Raw genomic sequence first — 22,144 nt, forward strand, 5'->3', positions numbered from 1 at the left:
AGCATCTAGCATCATGCCTGGCACATGGTAAGGTCGTAATAAAAAATATTCAAATAAATAATGCAAAAGATCAATTCTTCTTCTTACAGTGCCTGTACATTGATTTCTTCTTGCCCTCTCCAGAGTAGGAACAGAAAAGAGCCGGTCACTCTGGTGGGTGCCCAACTGGGACTCCACAGATCCCAGGGAGGGTTGAATTTGAGTCCTTCAGCACATATCTCTTAGAATGCCAAGATCCAAGGAGGCTGAGATCTACAGCATTGGGGATGATGTCTCTGCATTTCTTGGATGGGTGGGCGCTGTGAGAAGGAGAGGAAATGGGCTCTGAAATTCTAACTGGCAGAACCCTTGATGCAAGAAAAGCAGAGGAGAGGGAAAAGGGAAGAAGAACAGCCTGGCAGCAGCAAGAGTGAATGCACCATGTTCAGAAAATTAGTGCTGCAGCCACACAGGCAGCCTGGACTTGGCTTCAAAGTTCTGCTGCCTCTAGCCTCTCAGGCCTTTTCTTAGCTTCCTTAAGTCTGTCCTACTTCCCCGCCTTGACCCCTAGCATTTTGCCCCTGACTCTCCTAGCCCTGATCCCTCATGCTTCCATGGACTTCCTGAGTCTAGCTGAGGCCCTGAGAGGCATTCCCAGGCCCTGTCCACTGTAGCCCACAGCCACCGTTGATGGAGGAAGAGGATGCAGAAGTCAAAGGTGTCTCTAAAGCAGTGGTCCACAGCCTCTCTGAAGTCAATGACCCCTTTGAGAATCTGATGAAAGCCAGAGACTTGTCCCAGTCACATTTGTGTGTGTATATATATATATATATATCCACAAAATTTCCATGCAATTATAGGAGGTGAATAGAAAAACCCACTCACAGACCCAGAATAAGAACTCCTGGTCCAAGCTTCCACACATCTTTTGTTTTAGGGCTGTTGCACTCCCTTGGAGAAGCCTCCAGTGGCCCAGCCAGGCCACTCTCAGCCTGTCCTTCTCACAGGGAGGCTTTTGGAACAGTGAGAACACAAATTGTCCCTTATATCCCTCCTACCTCAGAAGCCTTTAATGAAGAAAACACTGAGCACTTACTGCATGGCAAGCTGTGGGAAGCCAAAGGGCTTGACATACATTTTCTGGAAATCTAATTTTCACAATGAACTTGTGAAACAAGTGTTATCCCCCTTCAGATGAGGAGATCAGGCTTAAAGAAGTTATGGAATTGACTGTGGTTGCACAACTGCATAGTGGGTTATAGACTGTGGAATCAAACCAGGATTGTCCGGGATCCATGCCTGCTCTTGTTTGATAGTTCCCACAGCTAAGCTACCCTTAGCAGTAAGCAAAGGAAAGCTCCCCTGACCATCCAAAATCTAGCCCCATGTTGCACAAAGCCTTTAATTCCACAATTAGAAATCTAGCTAAAGAAGTTCCTGATGTGGTTCAGTGGTAACAAACACTACTGGGATCCATGAGGATGCAGGTTTGATCCCTGGCCTTGCTCTGTGGGTCAGGGATCCAGCGTTGCTGTGGCTGTGGTATAGGCCAACAGCTACAGCTCTGAATCGACCCCTAGCCTGTGAACTTCCATAGGCTGTGGGCGTGGCCCTAAAAAGACAAAAAACAAGAAAAAGAAAAAAAAAGAAATCTAGCTAAAAGGAAAAGTAAAGTAATACCTGTGGTTATGCGTCCATTTATCTGGTTCTATATAAAGGTGGTGTGGTTTGGACGGTTCACGGAGCTGTCACCTGAGTCAGTGAGTACAAAGCAGCAGAGAAGTGTAGGGTGCACTCCAGTAGGAAATGGTGGAAAGCAGCTGAAAGGGACAAGGTGAGGGTTGGGGGGGACATGCAGAGGAGCATCTTGGAAGATCTAACTAGAAAATTAGCTGGCAGATGGAACGAACATTCCCAGATAAATGTAGAGCAAGACAAAAAGCTAAGCCATTTCCTGATAAATTCCTTCCCATGAATAATACTGCAGGGGCTCTGGTCAGAGCAGATAAGCCCTACTCTGTCAGGTACTGCTGGAGGGTGAGGGGGCTGGAAACAGCATTTAAAATGCACTGTCTTTATGTGCTGGCCATGTGAGATGCTGAGGATAAGACCAGCAGAGAACATCTAGGAAAGATGTTACCCAGAGCTGGAAGAGTGCCACAAGTGGAAGGGACCAGGGTGGGGACTAAATTGAGGTGCTGGTGGCAGATAAGAGCCAGGAGATAAGATCGAGTGAAAGCAGGTTAGGAGCAAATGAGAGGACAGGAGAAGACCACACTCTGGATGTCTGTCTGGAACCAGTACCCAAGGCTTGGTTTTAGAGTTCAGAGGCAAGGGCTTGGTCAGCAGGAGGGCTGGTCTTGATTAAAGCACCTGAAGAAGATGGGCCCCTCCTCCAAGTATCATAGATGTTTGGAAACCAAACAAAAAATTATAACACAGAATGCAAATAAAAAGCTTAACATGTTATAAGTCTACAGGATACCATGTTCTTCAAAGATACCAGAGGCGAATCTAGTCAGCAATGTCATTATGGATGTATGCAAAGATTAAAACAAGGGTTTATATTTTTTTTAAGATAAAATATTCCCAAATGTTCAACAGTAAGAGAGCAGTTAAATAAATCAGAGAGTCAGTATAACTGTTAGGTGTGTAGGATCTGAAATCAGGTGCTTAGAGTAAATCCTGGCTTTGCTACTCAAGAACCATGTGATCTTTTGAAAATTACTTAAATTCCTTAAGCCTCCATTCCTTCACCTATAAACGGGCATAATTATAGTAGTTGCCTCCCTGGTGTTATTATTCAGCACAGTGCTTAATATATTCCTAGATAACTGTAGAGCAAGAAATCATTCCATAAATGTTAGCTAGCAGTTTTGTTATCATTATTAAGATGCACTCATAAGACAGAATACTATTGAGCCATTCAAAATAATTTATAGAAATATGATACTGAATGTGTTTACAGGGAGGGATGTGTGTGTATGTATGACTGGGTTACTTTGCTATACGGTAGGAACTGGCAGAACACAGTAAATCAACTATAATGAAAAAAGTAAAAATCATAAAAGAAATAAACTGAAAAAAAAACATACATACTACCATGTATAAAATAATCATCAAGGGCCTACTGTATAGCAGAGGGAACACTATTCAATATTCTGTAATAACTTATATGGGAAAAGAATGTGAAACAGAATGGATATATGTACACATATAACTGAATCAATCTGGTGTACACCTGAAACTAACACAACACTGTAAATCAAATATACTCCAATATAAAATAAAAATTAAATTAAAAATAATGTATTGGGGAAATTAAAAAATAAATTAAAAAAATAAAAAATAATAAAAAAAGAAATATGTTTACAAAAAATGTGGGGTTTTAAGAAGCAGATTAGAAAGCATGCGTCCTTTATTTTATTTTCCCCATTTTAAAAAGTTTTATTGAAGTATAGTTGATTTACAAGTTGTGATAATTTCTGCTATACAAGAAAGTGATTCAGTTACACATATACACACCCATTCTTTTTCAGATTCTTTTCCCATATAGATTATCACAGAATATTGATTGGGTTGAGTTCCCTGTGCTGTACAGCAGGTCCCCATTGGCCAGGCATTCAGTATACAGTGCGCATGTGCCAATCTATTCACACATTTATACAGTTATGTTTACATCCACATGTTTCATGTGTCTATGCATTTAGGTGATAAAGAAAATGATACAAAGATTCAAAAATGGATAGACAAGACGAACTGGAAAGCACTTGTGTCCTCAGAAATGAAGAAAAGAAAGGCCAACTTCAAAACAGCCAGAAAAAGCTCTGAGAGAGTGTGCTGCTAAGGAATGTCTTTGATGTGAACTTATAGAAAATTCCTGGCTGTCACGGCTGGCCGCGCCTGCCCGCATCCTGCCCTTCTTCTCTCTTGTCTTTAGTCCGTGAACTGGGATTTGGATCTCTCCATTCTCAGAAGTAGGCAAAGGCAGCCTCCATCATCAGCAGCATGACCAACCATAAGAAGGGCAAGACCTTATACAGAAGGGGCGCTTCACCTTTTCTCAGGGTGCTTCGCATACCCAGTTGGTCTTTATAATGATTTTTACCTGAGCATTGACCCTGAGCAGGACCCCACCTGCAGCTGTCTCAGTCTGAGATGCACAACTCCTGGGGCCAGGAATGAAAGGAGTAAATCAGGGATGCTCACTCAGGCCACACAAATCGAAAGGACCACATATATTGTACAGACATCACGGAGGGGCAGTTCTGGGGGAGCTTGGCTAAGACCAGTGGAGTTATGGAAAACATTCTACCTCTTTCCATTTATTCCCAGTACTCCCACTGGACAGCTGGGGAAAGAGTTCTGGGCCCCGAGAACAAAGCTGGCAATGAAAGAAAGGTTCCAATTCCCTTCCTCTGGGCTCTGGGGAGCTCTGCCTCCCCTCAAGCACTTTTGACAAAAACCAAAGCAATTATAGGCATGCACCAAGTGCAGGTGAGTTTGGTGCAGGTGTCTGAAATTAGATTTCTGGCAGGTAGGCAGGCTTTTCCAGGCTTCAGCAGCTGTCCTTTTGTGCAGAAGTGTGGACAAAGCACCCCATGCTCACTGCTAAACTCGGCTCCTCATTGTTATCCAAACAATGGAGTCAAGATGTAGATGAGAGTGGAGGCACAGAGAGGGGTTCTTGTGGAGCCAATTCCGTGTCCAGGAATAAGTATCCAAGGGCTGTGATTCATTGAGGTTCTGTATTTTGAGACCTTCCCCTTTCAAGGCAAGTTGGATAAGACAGGTGGGCTCTATAAGGCCCTTGGGGAGGAGAAGGAAAGACTTCCTTCTTCCTCCCACCTGGTCCACATAGGGAGCCTCAGGAGGAAGTTCTGGAAATGGCAACATACTCTACTAGGGCTCTTAGAAGCCAGAAGCCAGGAGCCCCTCGCCACCAGGGACAAAGCACTTGTCATGGACCATCAGTTGAATCCATACAACAGGACAACGGGCAGCCAATGAGCTAACCACAGGCAGCATCCCAAGGACCACACAGGAGGTCTTGATGAAGGTGAGAGTCTCTGGCAGGGGGAGGGCAGGGAGAACGAGGCCCTGTGAAGTCTGGTTAGCAAGCCCTCAGCAGCTTGGCTAAGCTCCAGGAGAGAAGGTAATTAACGTGGGGCTACAGTAAAAGTTCTTTCACACCTTCTGAGCATGTGGTTATGATTTCTCCTGAAGTATTAACCTTCTCACTAATCCTCCTCCCCACACCTTTTCTAGCAGTAATAACAAGTCAACTCTGCAAACAGAATCTAAAGGTACTTAGGGTCCACAGACATTCACACCAGGCTGCAATATTTGCAACAACCTCAACCACATGTTTCATGCTGTTCACTCCCACCCATACCCCTCTACCATTGCTACTTTCTCTTCCTGACATTCAGCTCTACCAGCTCAGCATCCTCAAACACATGTCCTTAGAAAACACATTTTCCCCAATATATGACCCTCTTCCCGTGACGCTATGGATAAGGGCCCACTCAGAAAGGGAAGAGGACCAGAAGCCACGCTGACCCACAGACTTGGTGGCACCTGGTGTACAAAGGGTGCTGGGGGAAGGCTCAGTGCCCCTTGGGTTCAGCTGCACCAGAAGCTGAGTTAGAATCTCCCAATTCAGCTCAGATACTAAGTTCTCCTGCTCTTACAGGGCAGGTGATTAATACTTTCAATAACACAGAGATGCAGTTTTAACTACGGGGCACCACCAAAAGCAAGCACTTATATGAAGATTATTCGCTTCCACGTTCACCTGGAGCAAAGTGTTAATCCTGGTGGGAAGAAGTCTGGTTGTAGTTCTTTCAAGTTCTGCATTTCGTTCCAAGAAGTAGGCAGTGCTATCACGACCACCAAGAAACTGGAGCCGAGAAAGGCTTCTAACTTGCCTATCATCACTGATACAGCTCGTAGACATGATGGAGCCAGGACCAGACCCAGGTCTGCTTGACTCCAAAGCCCCCAATCTGTACCCTCCTTGGCCTGCAGCATCTTCCCTCTCCCCCAGACCTACCTAACCCTGCCCATGTGACTCACTATTCCGCTGGCGTCACAGGAAGAGACTTTGGAGGACCAGTGCAGCTCATGTCAACCTCTTCTCCCTCTGCCCCTTTATTACCCTCACAGTTTGAAGCACTTCCTCAGAATCTGATTTTGTTTTAACTCTTATTTCTAATTGCCTCATATATGACCTCTTGGCTTCCTAACCAGTCCCTGCTGGATCATTTCTTCTGTCACTTCTCCCACAATGCCCTGGGTACTGCAAGCACTAGTGATCAATGAGCTTGAGAGATGCAGATGCAAATCCTAGTGGGCATCCTCTTTTTTTGGAGTACAGAATTTCAAAAATCAGAATTCTCCCAAATTCTACCTTTTTTTTTGGCTCCTTTCACAAGTTAAAGTGGTGTTTATAAAGAATTCTAAAGAAATGGGGAAATGTTTATGATAAAAATGTCAAGCTAAAAGAGAGAGGGTGCAAAAATAGATATACTGTGTGAGCTCAACGATGTGAAAAATATGTGAAAATACTGGAATGAACACGTTAAAAAAAAAAAAAAAGAAAAGAAAGACTGGAAGGAACTATACCAAAGGTTAAAGGGGGGTTATCACTGGCTGGCAGGACTATTAAAGATGGCTGTTTTTCCATTTAATTTTCTGTATTTCTTTTGAAAATGGCAGAAATTGCACTTGAAAGAAATACCAGGAGGAATGTTAAATTGGATTCCATTTGCTGAGGAGTTAGTGGGAGTGAGCTTGGGGGTCAAGAGTGGTACATGGTTAGTTAAATTAGGAAAAATATTAAAGTGATACTTCATTCAGGGCCCAAACAGGTAAACAAAAATCACTCTAAGAATTCAAACCAGTGGGAATTCAATGCAGGACATTGGTTACCCAAATGGTAGAAAAGCTAAGAAGCCCAATAGGATGGAGGGGAAACCCAGAGATTATCAGGAGCCAGGATGGCTCATGAAAACTGGAACCAGGAGAGAAGTATTGTATTTCCTTAGCCCATAAAATGCTATAATCAGAGAGGAAGGGGAGGGGTACTCCCGCCTCCCTTTTCTCTCCACCCTTCAGTCTCCCTCTTCCACTGAACAAATGCAGCTAGAAGCCAGATCTCATGGAGCCTGGGAAATGCAGTCTACAGGGGTTGGCGCCCTACAAAACACCACAGGGCAGGAGAAGCTGGGGAAGAGGGGAATCTGAAGGCAAACAGTCTCAGGACCAGCATGAAGGGGGTAAAAATTGGACCAAATATCAAACAGATTCTAGGTCAGGTCAAGAAAGAGTAAAAGTATGTATACTGACAATTTCCAGGAGAATGTTAGGTTCTATACACAATTAGTTCATGGCAAACCCAAGTTCTATTTTAACAGCCAACTCTCAATACCAGTGTCTCCTGATGACAAGTCTCCCGGGGTCATTTGTTAAACACACAGGTTCCCAGGCCCCTACCTGAGGATATGGATTTGATCCACCCAGACCTAGTGTGGTAGGTTAAAGATGGCAACAATTGCTAGTCCTCCCATTAAAAGGCAGAGTGTTAATCCCCCTTCCTTTGAATCTGAGATGGCCTTAGTGACTTGCTTGACCAATAGAATGCAGTGGAAGGGACATTTAGGACTTCTGAGGTCTTGAAGCATCTGCCCGGGGCCCTTGAAACGCTCACATTAGGAAAGCCAACCGCGATGTATGATTGGATTTGGAAGTTGTGGTATATATACACAATGGAATACTACTCAGCCATAAAAAAGAATGACATAATGCCATTTGCAGCAACATGGATGGAACTACAGAATCTCATATTGAGTAAAATGAGCCAGAAAGACAAAGACAAATACCAAATGATATCACTTATAACTGGAATCTAATATCCAGCACAAATGAACATCTCCTCAGAAAAGAAAATCATGGACTTGGAGAAGAGACTTGTGGTTGCCTGATGGGAGGGGGAGGGAGTGGGAGGGATCGGGAGCTTGGGCTTATCAGACACAACTTAGAATAGATTTACAAGGAGATCCTGCTGAATAGCATTGAGAACTATGTCTAGATACTCATGTTGCAACAGAAGAAAGGGTGGGGAAAAAACTGTAATTGTAATGTATACATGTAAGGATAATCTGACCCCCTTGCTGTACAGTGGGAAAATAAAAAAAAAAGAAAGAAAAAAAGAAATCTGACTACCCTGAGACCACCATGCTATGAGGAAGCCCAAGCTAGACAAGTGGAGAGATGCCATGAAAGACAGAAAATTGAAAACTGACTGGCCAGCCAGCCCAGCTGTTCCCCTCGGCATCAGACATGGTATGACAAGTCATCCTAGACATTCCAGCCCCAGCAGACACAATGCATGTGTGTTGTGAAAGTGAAAGAGGGCAGGGAAAGAATCTAGCTACAGGCAAGATGGAAGCCCCAAACAAAGAGCCCTAGAGCACCTGCTCCAGCCCTCTTTAACTATCAGAGCCCCAAGAATTATGGAGTAGAGATAAGCCACTCCACTGCGCTCTGCCTGAATTCTTGACCCACAAAACTGTGAACATAATAAAATGGGTTTTGCTTCATGCCATTATGTCTTAAGGTCAGCCATAGACAAAAGAAACTCTTGCCAGGGATTTCAGAGTCTTCATAAATGATCTGTCCACCCCCAGCCTCCTCAGGTAGGAATGTGATTTAAGTAACCTGCCCCAGATGAATGTCAGGGTTGGTGATGTGGGAAGGGGGACAGGAAGGGGTCTTGAAGAGAAATGACAGTGCTTAGACATATAAACACTGGGGAGAAAGTCAGGGGCCCTGGAAGGATGCAGAGGAGAACTGGGCAAAGCCAACCACCCCAAGCTCCCTGTTTCTTTCAACTTCTGGGTTTGCACACATTCTTTGCAGCTCCAAATGTCCTCTGCTCCTCTGGTCCCTTCTCTTCTCCATCCCATCCTTTTGTCGCCCTCAAACTCTGCTCAAAAGTTGCTTTCTGGGAGTTCCCGTCGTGGCGCAGTGGTTAACGAATCTGACTAGGAACCATGAGGTTGTGGGTTCGATCCCTGCCCTTGCTCAGTGGGTTAACGATCTGACGTTGCCGTGAGCTGAGGTGTAGGTCACAGACACGGCTCGGATCCTGCGTTGCTGTGGCTCTGGCATAGGCTGGTGGCTACAGCTCCGATTAGACCCCTAGCCTGGGAACCTCCATATGCCACGGGAGCGGCCCAAGAAATAGCAAAAAGACAACAACAACAACAACAAAAAAAAGTTTCTTTCTGGATTAAGTGGGATCTGACCTGGTTCTAATCAGTCTCTTCCTACATTTTCTCAATGTCCATGCAAAGAAACTGGGGAAGATAGTTGTGGACTGAAATAGTTTGGTAAAGTACTTGTGAACTGTAAAGCACTATTTTATGTATATTAAGCACATAAACACACAGATATATTTTTTCCTTCTATGATTTTTTTAATACAATCTTGTATGTAGGAACTTTTCCAGAGCCAAGAACTGGATGGTAGCAGGGAGAGCATTTCTACTCCTGCTTCTTGTGCTTCTTACAAAACTCCTGGAATCCCTTGCCTGCTCTGAGGGTATGAGCTGACCTCACACAGGATGTCAAGTTTCAGATTTGAACCCTTACGGGTATTTGGCTCAGCATCTCAGAAAACTCTCCACTCCATCCTCCATCCCAAGGTGAACCTGCGTGCTCAGTCTAGCCTGCAGCATGTGACATACAGTGAGAAGACTGGGACAGTCTTTTTCAACATTTATTTATGAGAGACCTGAGGTGTCAGATGTTAGATGATTCTCCATGATGTCCTGCATTTTTTCACATCTTACAACCCCTGGTAACCTTTGTTCTAGACCATCTGTCCCCTCTGAGGCAGAGAGTAGATGTGTTTGCTAAGCAGTATTATAAAGATAATGTCCCCCTTTGGGCCAAATCCTGCATAGATTTGCCTGCAGCCCCTTTAAAAGCCTGGGGTTTCCTGGAGTTCCCACTGTGGCTCAGCAGAAACGAACCTGCCTAGCATCCATGAGGATGCAGGTTCAATGCCTGGCCTCATTCAGTGGGTTAAGGATTCAGCATTGCCATGAGCTGTGGTGTAGGTCACAGACGCAGCTGAGATCCTGCATTGCTGTGGCTGTGATGTAGATCGGCAGCTACAGCTCCAATTCCACCCCTGGCCTGGGAACCTCCATAAGCCATGGGTGTGGCCCAAAAAAGACAAAAAAAGAAGTAAAAACCTGGGGTTTCCAAAAGTCAGGGTTCCTCAGCTATTCACATGCAGCACCCATTGGGGCCTCTGCATGGTCTCTGTGGGACATGGGGGAAGGGTATCAATGCAAGTGTGCCAAAGCTTATGCTATTGGTTTGGTCACAGCAATGAAGTCCTTTGTCTCTGACCCAGGCTAATGTGTTAGCTTGTGAACAGATTAGATCTCAGGCCCGTGGGAGTTGGAGTTTGGGGACATTAGGCAAGAGAATACCCACTCCCTCCCTGTGAAACACCTGCTCCGACCTCTCCCATTCTTCTGTTCAAACTACTTCCTTCTGCCAAACCCTTGATGACAAACCCACCTCCTGTGTTGGCACATGACAAGAGAAGCTGAAGGTAAATGTAATTAAGGGACTAATTCGAGCGCCAGACACCAATTTCTGTCAGAACCAGCCATGCTGAGGGGATAATGATACTAAAGCAGCTTTTGCTCTGAAGGGAACTCTTTTCAGAAATGTTCTCCCTACAGAGCTTTTCTACCTGACTGTTTTCTTACTGTCCTGAAGGCCACATCCCCCAATCCCTTGCCAATAGTGCAAAGTCAGTTTATCTAGAGACCTTGCAAAAACTGCAGATTCCTGTCCCACCCCAGACTGAGTCAGTCTTTGGAGGTGGGATCCTGGAATCTGCATTTGAAACAAGTGCCCAGGTGATTCTCAAGTGTGCTAAGATTGAGTTTTAAACACTGTGGGCCCCTCCCTGGCTGTATGTGAAAATATGATGTCAGGGCTGCAGGCCAGAGATCCTCATTAATTTCTCTGGTGCTGGGGCCTGGACATGTGTTTTTTTTTTTTTTTTTTTTTTAATGCTTTCCTAAGAGATTCCATTTACAGTCTGGGTTCAAAACCCTCAGCCCAGGAGTTCCCTTCATGGCCCAGTGGTTAAGGAATCCAACTAGGAACCATGAGGTTGCAGGTTCGATCCCTGGCCTCGCTCAGTGGGTTAAGGATCCGGTGTTGCCATGAGCTGTGGTATAGGACGCAGACGTGGCTTGGATTCCACGTTGCTGTGGCTGTGGTGTAGGCCAGCAGCTGTAGCTCTTATTAGATTCTGAGCATGGGAATCCCCATATGCCGAGGCTGCGTCCCTAGAAAAAAGACAACAACAACAACAAAACCCTCAGTCCATTTATCCTACTGGGAATGGCAACCAGGTAAAAATGCACATACTGGGTTTTCTCCAATATTCCTCTGCTCCAACATCCTAATTGCCCTTCAACAAAATCATTTCATTATTCTCTCTTCAAATACAAATTTTAAGAATTCCCCCCACTTGTAACTCCCTAATAAATCACTTACAATAGAAATTTAGCCCCATAATGTCAAGCTAATTGGCCCATACCTTTTCTGTTACTCCATTTTGGAGTTCCAACTAATCCACTTACAGTTCATCTATCCATCAATCCCTATGTGCCTCCCTAAAGATATCTTCAGCAACCACTGGGTTCCTCCTGGCTTATATGCCATTCATGGTCAGTTCTCCATGCCTTCCTCTCACTGCCCCCTCCCTCAGCCCCAAGATCTTCAGGGGAACAGAAGCCAGGTGAAGACACTCTCTCATACCAGAGGCCTGAAGCAACCCAAGTGTCTACAGACAGATGAATGAATAAACAAAATGTGGTATAGACAGACTTGGGCATTATTTGGCCCTAAAAAGAAAGGAAATTCTGACACATGTTACAACGCGGATAAACCTTGAGGACATTTAATGCTAAGTGAAATAGTCACAAAAAGAAAAATACTCTATGATTCTACTTTTTTGAGGCAAAACCATAGAGAAATAAAGTTGAATGGTAGCTGGGAGGAAGAGGTAACAGGGAGTTATTGTTTGATGTTACCATGATTGCAGCCTCATGAGAGACCATGAGACAGAGGACCCTGTAAGTCATGTCTGGACCCCTGACTCACAGAAACTATAAGATGATAAATGTGTGTTATCTTAAGGCATTCAGTTTTAATTTGTTACACAGAGACACATAACTAATTAAACACACCCTTGAGGTCCTCTCTCTAGCCCCCAAATATTTGCCACCCTATTGTTTTGACTTCTGACCTATTAATATCTCCCCATCTCCACAGTGGCGTTTAACTCCCTTATGACTTTATCTTGCACATCATTTGCATCAGATTGGTATTTCCTACTGTGAAAGGATACAGTCCCTATAAAGGAGCTCCTATCAGTCAATATGGAAACATCCAAACTTAGGTTGGTACCAAGATTCCCACTCCTGATCTGCCACCCTGTGCATAAAATCCTTGAGGGTGCTCACTCTCCTACCTGACATGGACTCTTTTTGTCTGCTGCTTCCTTCTTCCTCACCAGGGAGAAGGTGTTGTTCTCCTATATCCCTTAGAGGAATCACTTTCCACTATAAACTGTATTTTCACAGCACAGACATATCATTGAGCCCTGTCTCCCTTTTTGATTTCCAATTCTTTCCAAACTACCTCAGGAAAAGATTTCTCCCACACACACACTTTCTCATCCCTGCTTTGTTCCATTTTGAGCCATAAATAATCCTAATAATGGCTAAGTGCAAGATTAGTGCCAAGAATTTACACCTGTATCAGAAAAAAGGCAGAGCCACGCATTTTGCAGTAAATTGGAGCTAATAACACAAGCCAGCAACTCTAAAGCACCTCAAAATCTTGAAAGCACCTCAAAATTAATGTCAGAGACTCTACAAATTCTTTAACCTCCCACCTTCTCATAGTCTAACTTAACCTGCTTTTGATCATATGCAGCTTTCCAGAAAAAATCAAATAGGACTCCCCTTTGCTGAGGTTTTTGCTATGCTTACTATTAAAACAATGTTGCTCTCTACTTTGTTTGTTTGTTTTCATTGCAAATGTATGATATGTGGTGAGTTATTTTGTGTTTAGCCTGGGAATGTTTCACCATGACACATAAATGTGGGTTTTTTAAAGAGAAGCACAAGATGGGTTCTGACACCTGACCGATCAATGAATTTTTAGACATAGCCCCCTCTGAGTTGGGGTCATAGATACATGTATGTAGGGTGTGAACGGTGCTATTCACTGTAGGAGGTGAGGGGAAGGGCAGGGGGCCGAGCAGAGCTGAGAGGAAGGAGACCAGGGAGTGAAGTGAGCTGTGTGGGAAGGGGAACCGAGAAGGGGTATGGAGGGACAACGGCATTTATGAGTAACTAACATGCGAGGGACAGTAGCTGGCTCCCCCCTCCTGCCACTTTCTGCATCCTCATGATCCTCATGGCAGTCAGATGAGATAGGGCATCTTCTCCTGCCATTTCTCAGCTGAGGATGCTGGTTCTTAGAGAGTTTATATACCTGCTGAAGATCACACAGCTCCTAAGTGGTGGCACCTAGATTCCAACTTGGGTCTTTTTGAATGGCCAGCAAGGACCTTTGCCACTTCCCTATACACCCACTCCCTTCTTTATCTCAGTAAAGAGAAAGGAGCGGGTGGATTGTCCCAATTTTCTTGATGAAAGTTAGGGCAAGGAAATCGTAAGAGCTGGAGGGCTGGGTCTGGATAGCTCAGAAGCAAGGAAGGAGAGAGCCAGGGCAGCCCTTCCCAAAGACAGCACATCCTCCTTCAGCAGGTAAGATACAGCAGCCCTAGCAGCAAGGGCCAAGGCAATTTTAGCAGCTGAGAGGAGTCACTGTTACAAAACCAAGAAAGGCTAAACACCAGTTACCCGGCCACAAACTCAGCATCATTCTAATAGAATTGTGTGTGTGTGACTATGGCTAAGGGAAAACTGAGGGCGGGGAAGCTATGGCTTAATGAGGAAAACACAGCTATGCATTGTGAGCATTCATTTCTTTAACATGTTTGCTCTGAAAGAATTACTTTCCTTTTACTTGCTTGCTTAGGGTTGTTTAAACATCACCCTTTAATAAAGAGAAAAGTTGTAGACCCGACAAAAAGGATATAGAAACTGTGCTCAGCTTTTATCTCAAGCAAACACTTGGACACCCCTGCTGGGACCTGTGCATCCAGGAAGAGCCCAGGACCTGCCTTTGGAAAGAGTCCCCAGGTGGCGCAGATGCACGTGGTCCAAACCTACCTTAGGAAACACTGGCTCAGACTGACTAGTTATGGAAAAGTTCACCTATGACACAGAAACACTGATTAGATTGGATTGCTCTCCAAGATACGGGGCTTAGGAAACTGAGGGGAAACTGTTGGAGGATAAGAAGAACCTTCTGGGCAACTGGCCGCTAAAATACAATTCTCTCCAGCATATTTCACACCCATCCTCATTGGCACTTCATAAGCATCTTCTCACTGACTTCTTATGACCTCCCCTCCCTAATCCTGCCCCCAGTTAATTGCCATTCCTGATGTTTTTACTAGTCCACAGGCTGTGGTCAAGGTTTCCAGGATATGCATTGTGCTGAACATGCTGCAGGGAGAAAGCACAGGGCTTTGCCTGAGTTCAAGCTTGCCAAGCAGCCCAGACCCAGTCCTCTAGCTCCTACCTTAAAGGCCACACAGTTTTCCAAGATTTGGGAAATGTAAAGGCTCTGGTTCCAGGATTTTCTCTGCCACTTTACTCTTAGGCTTTACCATCTAGCCTTGTCCTGAGCACATGGGAGGTGGCTGGCCTGCCCCTAGGGGAGTACCCACTGAGTTCTCCATCAGCACAGAGCAGAGCCCCTCAACTCCCAGGCCCTGTGGAAAGGCAGGGAGAGAACAGAGGAAGCCAGCAGCAGACCTACCCCCGACCTCCTACGGTGGTGCCCACCTGGGTGTCTGTGCACCTCTAACAGCAGAGAGACCACGTCCACATCTTCTCAAGGAATCTCACATGACCTTTGCTAAGTGCTCTGATCCCCTGGTACCCAGTGGACCTTTCTGCCCCAGGAGTCTGACAGGAAATCAATCTGCTGTCTCCTTCACTTTCTGAATATTATGGATGCCCATCAGGTAGGAGTTAGAATCAGATGATCTCCAAGATCCCTCCTAATACCAACACTCCATAATTCCTTTTAGCCAAGGCCCAAGGATGCCTATTTTGGCTTGAGGCAAGGAGAAAAAGTTAGCAAATGTAGTCACCTCCCAAATTCCCCTGAAAAGAGGAGAACAGTGGTATGAATAATCCAGAATTAGACCTTCTTTTTATACACTGGTAGAAACTGAGATGAGATTAAAAGGGCAACTTGAAAACAAGGTGATACGGCTGATGGTTGAACCTGGGTTAGAGCCCGAACTACTGGCTGCTCGTGTTCAGAACCCCTCCACCGCTCAAGTCTGCCACATTTGGCTTGACAGTGTATACCCTGACTTCTGGTACCAGAAGCTGCTTTACCTTCTTAGGGGTATTTGGTTCCAGCTAATATCCCTGCAAGTCAAAATCTTGAGCCCACAGCAGTCAGACAGTGAGGACAGGCATCATGGCCACAGTTGAGTGGCAGAGAGAAGCCCGCCCCACACTTTATAAGTCACCATAAATGCATCACAATGTGGATAATTTATAGAGAGGTTGCTGAGTAATAAAAATGATCACTGCACTGAATGCTATTAAGGAGCCCCCTCAGGACGGATTCCTGGCTGCTCCCAACCATCTCACTCCATCTTCTCTCGGACGATCCTGCTACGATCCTGGGTTAAGTCATTGCTCCAGGAGGTGGAAAGCAAATGAACACATTTGCTGTTTTAGGAAGATTGATCCAGGCGACCCAGAAAGGAAAAAGCAGCACCAGAAAGCCTGGTCAGGAGGCTTTTGAGGCAGCCAGGCATGAGGTTAAAAGGTGGGGATATATGGAAAAGAAGGAATGCAGGCAAGAGGCTATAAACAGCTACTGGATCTGAAGACCAGAATGAAGCAGCCATAGGAAAGAGCAAACAATAAAGAAACTCAAAGGTTTAAGTCCTGAGAAAGAGTGACAATGTATCTTGGGAAAAAAGGCTGAGTTTAACTTTTAGAGTTAATAAACAGGATAGTGACAGAGAGTACAGGGAAGAGAATCAGGAATGCAAAGGATGTGAGCAAGGCCGGCCACATCCATGGTGGTGCAGAGAGCAGGCCTAGGCACTCGGCCGAGCACACACCGTGCTGGGCATGCAGTGCCTCCAGGTGTGTGTGTCTGTCCCAAACATTCGGTAAGCATCTTGAGGGCAGAGAACGTGGTATGCTGTTATCCCACATGCTTCGCTGTGCCCAGCAACCTCCCTGCACATGCAGGGCCCCACCAATTGTCTCACCTGCCACATCAGCCTTCATGACAACAGAAGCCAGGCTGGCCTGGGGTCATGGGGCATCGGTCCTGCCAGCTACCCCCTCCTCTTGGAAGGACAATACAAGGTCCCCACACAGATGGGCCAGGCAGAAAAGGTCAATTGCCATTGTTTTCGCAATTCTGAAGATAGTGACCAGCTCACAAGACCAGGTCATCCTCCAAACCTCTTCCCTGCCAAGGATTACAGGCGTTGCAATCAAGAAAGGAAGAAGAGCTTTGACTGGCAAGGGACGTCAAGACTCTCCAGGCTCCAGGCCTTGTGGGTGAGTCCCTGGCCACAAACTTTTCTATCTGAAACTGAGGCCACCCACACAGGACCTGGGCCAATGCCCACCTCTGGCTCCTGACCACACAGCCTTCCTATCCCCCCCGAACCCTGGTGCTGAGTTCCATTATCTGCTGTTCCATACCTAGCCCTGTAATGAGAGTAGCAGGACTTACACTTTTCTTTCAAGGCAACTGGTGAGGGCTAAGCAGACAAGTTAATAGCTTGATTCTAATAGATTCTCAAACAAACAGGTGTATCCAACTGCTAGAGAGTTACTGTCACTTAGGAACATATTCAAGGTAAAGTCTCTTTCCCTCTGATCGAGGCTGAAGCCAGCAAAGATGATTAGGGGTGGATAATGCCTAAGAAATATACAGGCCTGCGTTCACCAGAGGTGCCATCAAGCACCCCATCCTCAGACAAGATGGGGGTCCTGGTGAGGTTCTCCGCACTCCTTCACATAATCGGTGAGCAGAAGCTGAGCCCCTGCACTCTGGACAAAACCTCAGCAATGCCCTGCATTCACACCTGGAGCACACCTCTGGAAACTGCCAGCACACCTGCAAGCTGCCCCCTACCTCCCTCCCCATTGTGGGAAAACTTGCCTCTGGATATGATCTGCCAACCGGAGCCTGGTCAGGTCAGGTCTGCTCTGCAGGAAGAGGGAGCTGGCAGAGACCCAACACCAAGCCACGTGCGTGTAGCCCAAGCCCTGCACTTGTGCCCTTCTCCAAGGAGACAGCTGTGATTTCAGACTTTTGGGCACCTTGCCCAACAGCCTGGGGGCAGAGGAGGGGCCCAGCTGACTCCAAGAAAGGAGCCTGACGTGAGAGTACAAGAAGGGGGCCCCAGGAGAGACAACCCAAACCTGAGGGGAGAGATGGGCAGAGAGGGAGAAGCAGGTAAACCCTGAGCCTAAAAGGCTGTAAAGTTCCCGCATCACTGCTGCAAAAAGTCTACTGAACATCAGGAACTCCTGGGCGATGGTGAATGGTGGGGCATTGTGCACTTCACAGTATCAACTGCAAGCTTTATGTATTTTTTCCAAAGTTCCTGGAAAACCCTGATCTCTGCCCAGCTGGGTATGTCTGGGGTCTTGCCCTGGCCTCTCCAGTTGGCCCTGAGATGTGGCCACTGAAAATAACAGGAAACCTTGGCACCTTCCCTCTTCCTCCCCCTTCCCCCAGTTACCACTGCACCAGGAGGCCAAAGCAAAGACAAAAGAGGTAGAGGAAGCTTCAGTGCAATAGTTTGTTGACCCTACATCCCCCCAAATCATCAAATCAACCTCAGCACCACTTCCAGAAGGCAGTTCCATTCTCCAAGCCTAAAAGAGGGTAGCGTCCACTCCCCATGTGCCTACCCTTCACCCTCTACACACCTCCCATCCAGTCTAGGACACCCATGTCCATAAGATAAACAGAGGCCACCACCTAGGCTCTGCCCTCCCGACCTTTCTCTTTACCTCTTTTCAAATTTACTTTTTCTCTTTATCAAATTTATTTCAGCCATTATAAAAGCCATACCTGTTCATCATAGAAAATTTGAAAAATAAAGTAGACATAGGAAATAAAATGACCTAATATCTCAACTCCTCCCCCATACATTAACTCTATTTTTTTTTTTATTTCCTTCTAGTCAACTTACTGTGCATTTTTCCTTCATTTTTTCCCCATCTGGATCAGGCAGCCTGGTTCCCCAGTTCTCTCACTTACTAGTCAGGTGACTCTGGGCCAGTTATTTCCTTAATCTCAGGAAGCCCAATTTCCTGGCTAGAATGACAGTGGGGGGTGGAAGCTGATTGTGGCAGCTCTGCTCACTCCTATTATATCTGCTTTCCAATGAACTCTTTCACTGAGATCATTGATCAGATCAGTCAATAAAGAAGGATCATTCAATTTCTAAAAACTCACATGACACACAACTGATTTGAAATGCAGCTATCATGTCCCAGGAGGTAGGTCATTCAAAGTGTGGAATCATCACTTCCTGTGGACGGCACAGCCCCAGTATGCACAGACAGAACAGAGATGCCCAGTGATGAGAGAGTCAAGAATAATAATTACAAAGCTTTCACTTACTGTGCACCTACCATGTTTCAGGAGCTCTGCTAGGCTCTTGGCAAAATTTCTTTTTCTCGTATCAAACAAAACAAAACAAAAGTTTGATCCTCATCCTACCAATGAGGAAAAGCAGACTAAAAGGCTGACCTCAAACCTCTGATCTAGAAGGCCCAGAGCCCAGGTTTTCTGCATTCAAATTCCACTCTGTTGTCCTAAGCAGTGACCTGATTCTCTGTGTGTCATTTCTGAATGTTCCGTCAGTACTGAGGGAGAATTTCTTGCTGTCTAGAGCAGACTTTCTGGCTGTTTTTCTTAAACTTCCTCCTCTGGGCTTTCTGCAAAGGACCAGGATTAGCTAGGTGGACCCATTCTGAGCTTCCTTGCTCATAGCAATCATGATAGAATAAAACAGGAAAATCTGTAGCAATGCATGACCCTTTGGCCAATATGCTACGGCAAAATGGAGATGGGGTGGGACCAGCTTGATGCAGGAGCTTTGAAAGTGAAACTTGAGTTCATTCTGCCCTTGGAATGGATTCCAATGGTTCCTGAAACATCATGACCTGCTATTGAATGAATGACACCTCACGGCAATCACACAAAATAGATACAGCCATATTACAGTAAGGAAAATGAGATTCAGAAAAGTCAAGTAATCTACTCAAAGCCACAAAGCCAGTCAGTGCTAAAGTTGAGCTGACTGAACACAGATCTGTTCAACTCTCAAAACCATGTTTTCCACTCCACCAGGCTGCCCTCCTCACTAAGTGTCCAAAAACATACAGTGGTAGCACAAGGTTTGGGGAGAGGATGCTTAGGGCACCCATCAGAAGCTTTCACAGAACCCCCAAAGACGATTTTGTTCAGGGACTCTGATGGCCACTGCTCACAGCTATTAAACCATGTATCTGAGAATCCAAATTCCAATTTCCTCCACAGGCAGGAATTCCTCAGGGAACATGTAGTTCAAACTTCAGGGAGAGACAGAAAAACAGAAGTCCTGTGGTAGATTCTTTACAAAGCTGGCCACGTCAAGTCATCCCATCTGTGTGTGCATGCTCTTTTGCAGGAGGTGGTGTCTATCTCCTTACTCCCAAATCTAGGCTAGTCTGAGACTTGGATTAACCAAAATGTAGCAGAAGAGGCACTGTGTGACTTCTTGGCCTCAACTTCTTACAGCTTATGCTTTCATCTTCTTGGAAAACTTTTGCTCTCATGTAAGAAGACTCAGACCTGCCTTCTGGTGAATGAGATGCCTCAAGATAATCAAGGAGAGACACTTGCTGACAGGCAGCTCCAACAGCCAGACATGAGAGTGAAACCATCTTAGACCATTCAGCCCTAGTCAGTCTGTCAAATGACTACAGTTACATAAATGAGTCCAGCTGAGACCAGCAGAAGAGCTGCCCAGTTGATCCTAACCCAAATGGCTGATCCACAGAACTGTAAGCAAATCAACAGTTATCTTCTTTTTCTTTTTTCTTTTTGTCTTGTCTAGGGCTGTACCCATGGCATATGGAGGTTCCCAGGCTAGGGGAACCAGAGCTATAGCCGCCAGCCTACACCAGAGCCACAGCAATGTGGGATCCGAGCTGAGTCTGTGACCTACACCACAGCTCATGGCAATGCCAGATCCTTAACCCACTAAGCAAGGCCAGGGACTGAACCCACAACTTCATGGTTCCTAGTCAGATTCATTAGCCACTGCATGACAGGAACTCCAACAGTTGTCTTAAGCCACTAAAATCTGGGTATTTTGTTACACAGAAATAGATAACTGATACACCTTCCCTTTGCCTCTGGGTACACATCCCTCACCTGCTCATCTCAGCAATACCCACCCACCTATCCAGCAAGGAATCTCCTATGGTTCTAAGCAATCCCTGCATAGGATTTCTCTCAGAAGGTTCTTGCTGATAATCATTTTCTTTCTTTCTTTCTTTTTGCTTTTTAGGGTGGCACCCATGGCATAGGGGTTGAATTGAAGCTGTGGATGTCAGCCTATACCACAACCACAGCAACGTGGGATACTAGCCACATCTGCGACCTACACCACGCTCCTGGCAACACCGGATCCTTAACCCACTGAATGAAGTCAGGGATTGAACCCGCATCCTCGTGAATACTAGTTGGATTCATTTCCATGGAGCCACGACGGAAACTCCTGACAATCATTCATTCTGTGTATATTTATGCAGCATATTTTATATGCCCAGCACTCTGCTGGCAGACATGATATTTTTTAAAGTGTAGGTTGAGGACTCCTCCCCTCAATGAACCCAGTGTTAGAGATGTCAGTAACCCCAGCCACCAAACAGCAGCAACACAAAGGGAAATGTGAGTTGCACAGTGAGCTCTGAAGAGACCATCCGCCTATGGCAGGCAGCAGGGTGAATAAACGGGCAACATGGAGGAAAGCGGCTTGGAGTCCAATTTCCCAAATTCCTTTACAGAGATTATCCCAGTGCACAAATCCATCCCTTTTGGGGCCACAAAGAGTGTGGGAACTGAGGAAGACTGTAAAGTAGATTTCAAGCAAGACAGCTGATGTGGCTCATGGCCTGAGACTCCACAGGCTCCATGAACCCCCAAGACTGGAGCCAGACAGCACATACAGTTTTGACTGCGTAAAGAAGAGCCGAACACAAGGGTTTCACAAGGGCTCATAAAAGTGGGAGAGGTTTAGAGACTGCTTTTATTGATATCCAGCTCCTCCGTGTGTACTCGAGAGGAAAACGTCTTCTCTCATATATCAAGCGATTGGTCGTGGCCAACAACTCCCTGTCTCCTTCTGAAGAATTCCAAACTTCTTAACCTGACATTAAGGAGCTCTCCGTGTTCTGCTGCTAAAGTCAGATCTGGAAACCTAATCCCAGCACTAACTCACCAGTTATGTGGCCCTGGGCAGGACACTTCACACCTCTGAGTCCCAGTTTCTTAATCTGTAGAGGTGGGATTTTTACATACATAGATCATGGGGATATTATGAAAAGTAAAATGACATAACAAAGTACCCAGTATTGTCCCTAGCACAAAATGGATGTTGACTAAATATACAGTTCCTTCCCAAAAGTTCTACATCTTCCATCACAGCGAACAGTTTGGGAGATGCCAGGGAGGAGGTAAGGGTTCCTTGTGGATAAAGGCATGTCTTGAAGCTTGATGTGGGGGGTAAAGAATCAGAGTGATGGGCTGGGTTTCTGTGTCACTTGCTTTTGGTTTTTACTACACATCCCAAGTATGTCTACATAGCAATCAGGCAGCTAACCGAGGCTTTGCCAAAGTAGTTTCTGAGAAGGAAACTCTGAAAA

The 22,144-nt window shown here is 45.6% G+C and overlaps 1 protein-coding gene across 37 annotated transcripts in view; it reads right to left on the bottom strand.

The window, feature by feature from the left end:
* KALRN (kalirin RhoGEF kinase) overlaps positions 1–22,144 on the bottom strand; it is a 695,174-nt gene that overhangs the window by 530,487 nt on the left and 142,543 nt on the right. For 2 of the 37 annotated variants that reach the window (XM_084990925.1, XM_084990949.1), the window contains exon 1: positions 18,418–18,485. The exons of 34 other annotated variants lie outside the window; for them this stretch is intronic. In XM_084990925.1, coding sequence (XP_084847051.1) covers positions 18,418–18,424 — 7 coding nt within the window. In that variant the 5' untranslated portion in view covers positions 18,425–18,485. Of the gene's footprint in view, positions 1–18,417; positions 18,486–22,144 lie in introns of those variants that run through there. One more of the 37 variants, XM_084990952.1, reaches the window with a different exon arrangement.

The sequence above is a fragment of the Sus scrofa genome, chromosome 13 (assembly GCF_054392235.1).
Source record: "Sus scrofa isolate SSC_HxYL_T2T_F1_AM1 chromosome 13, Sscrofa_HxYL_maternal_Yorkshire_Landrace_v2.0, whole genome shotgun sequence".
Lineage (NCBI taxonomy): Eukaryota > Metazoa > Chordata > Mammalia > Artiodactyla > Suidae > Sus > Sus scrofa.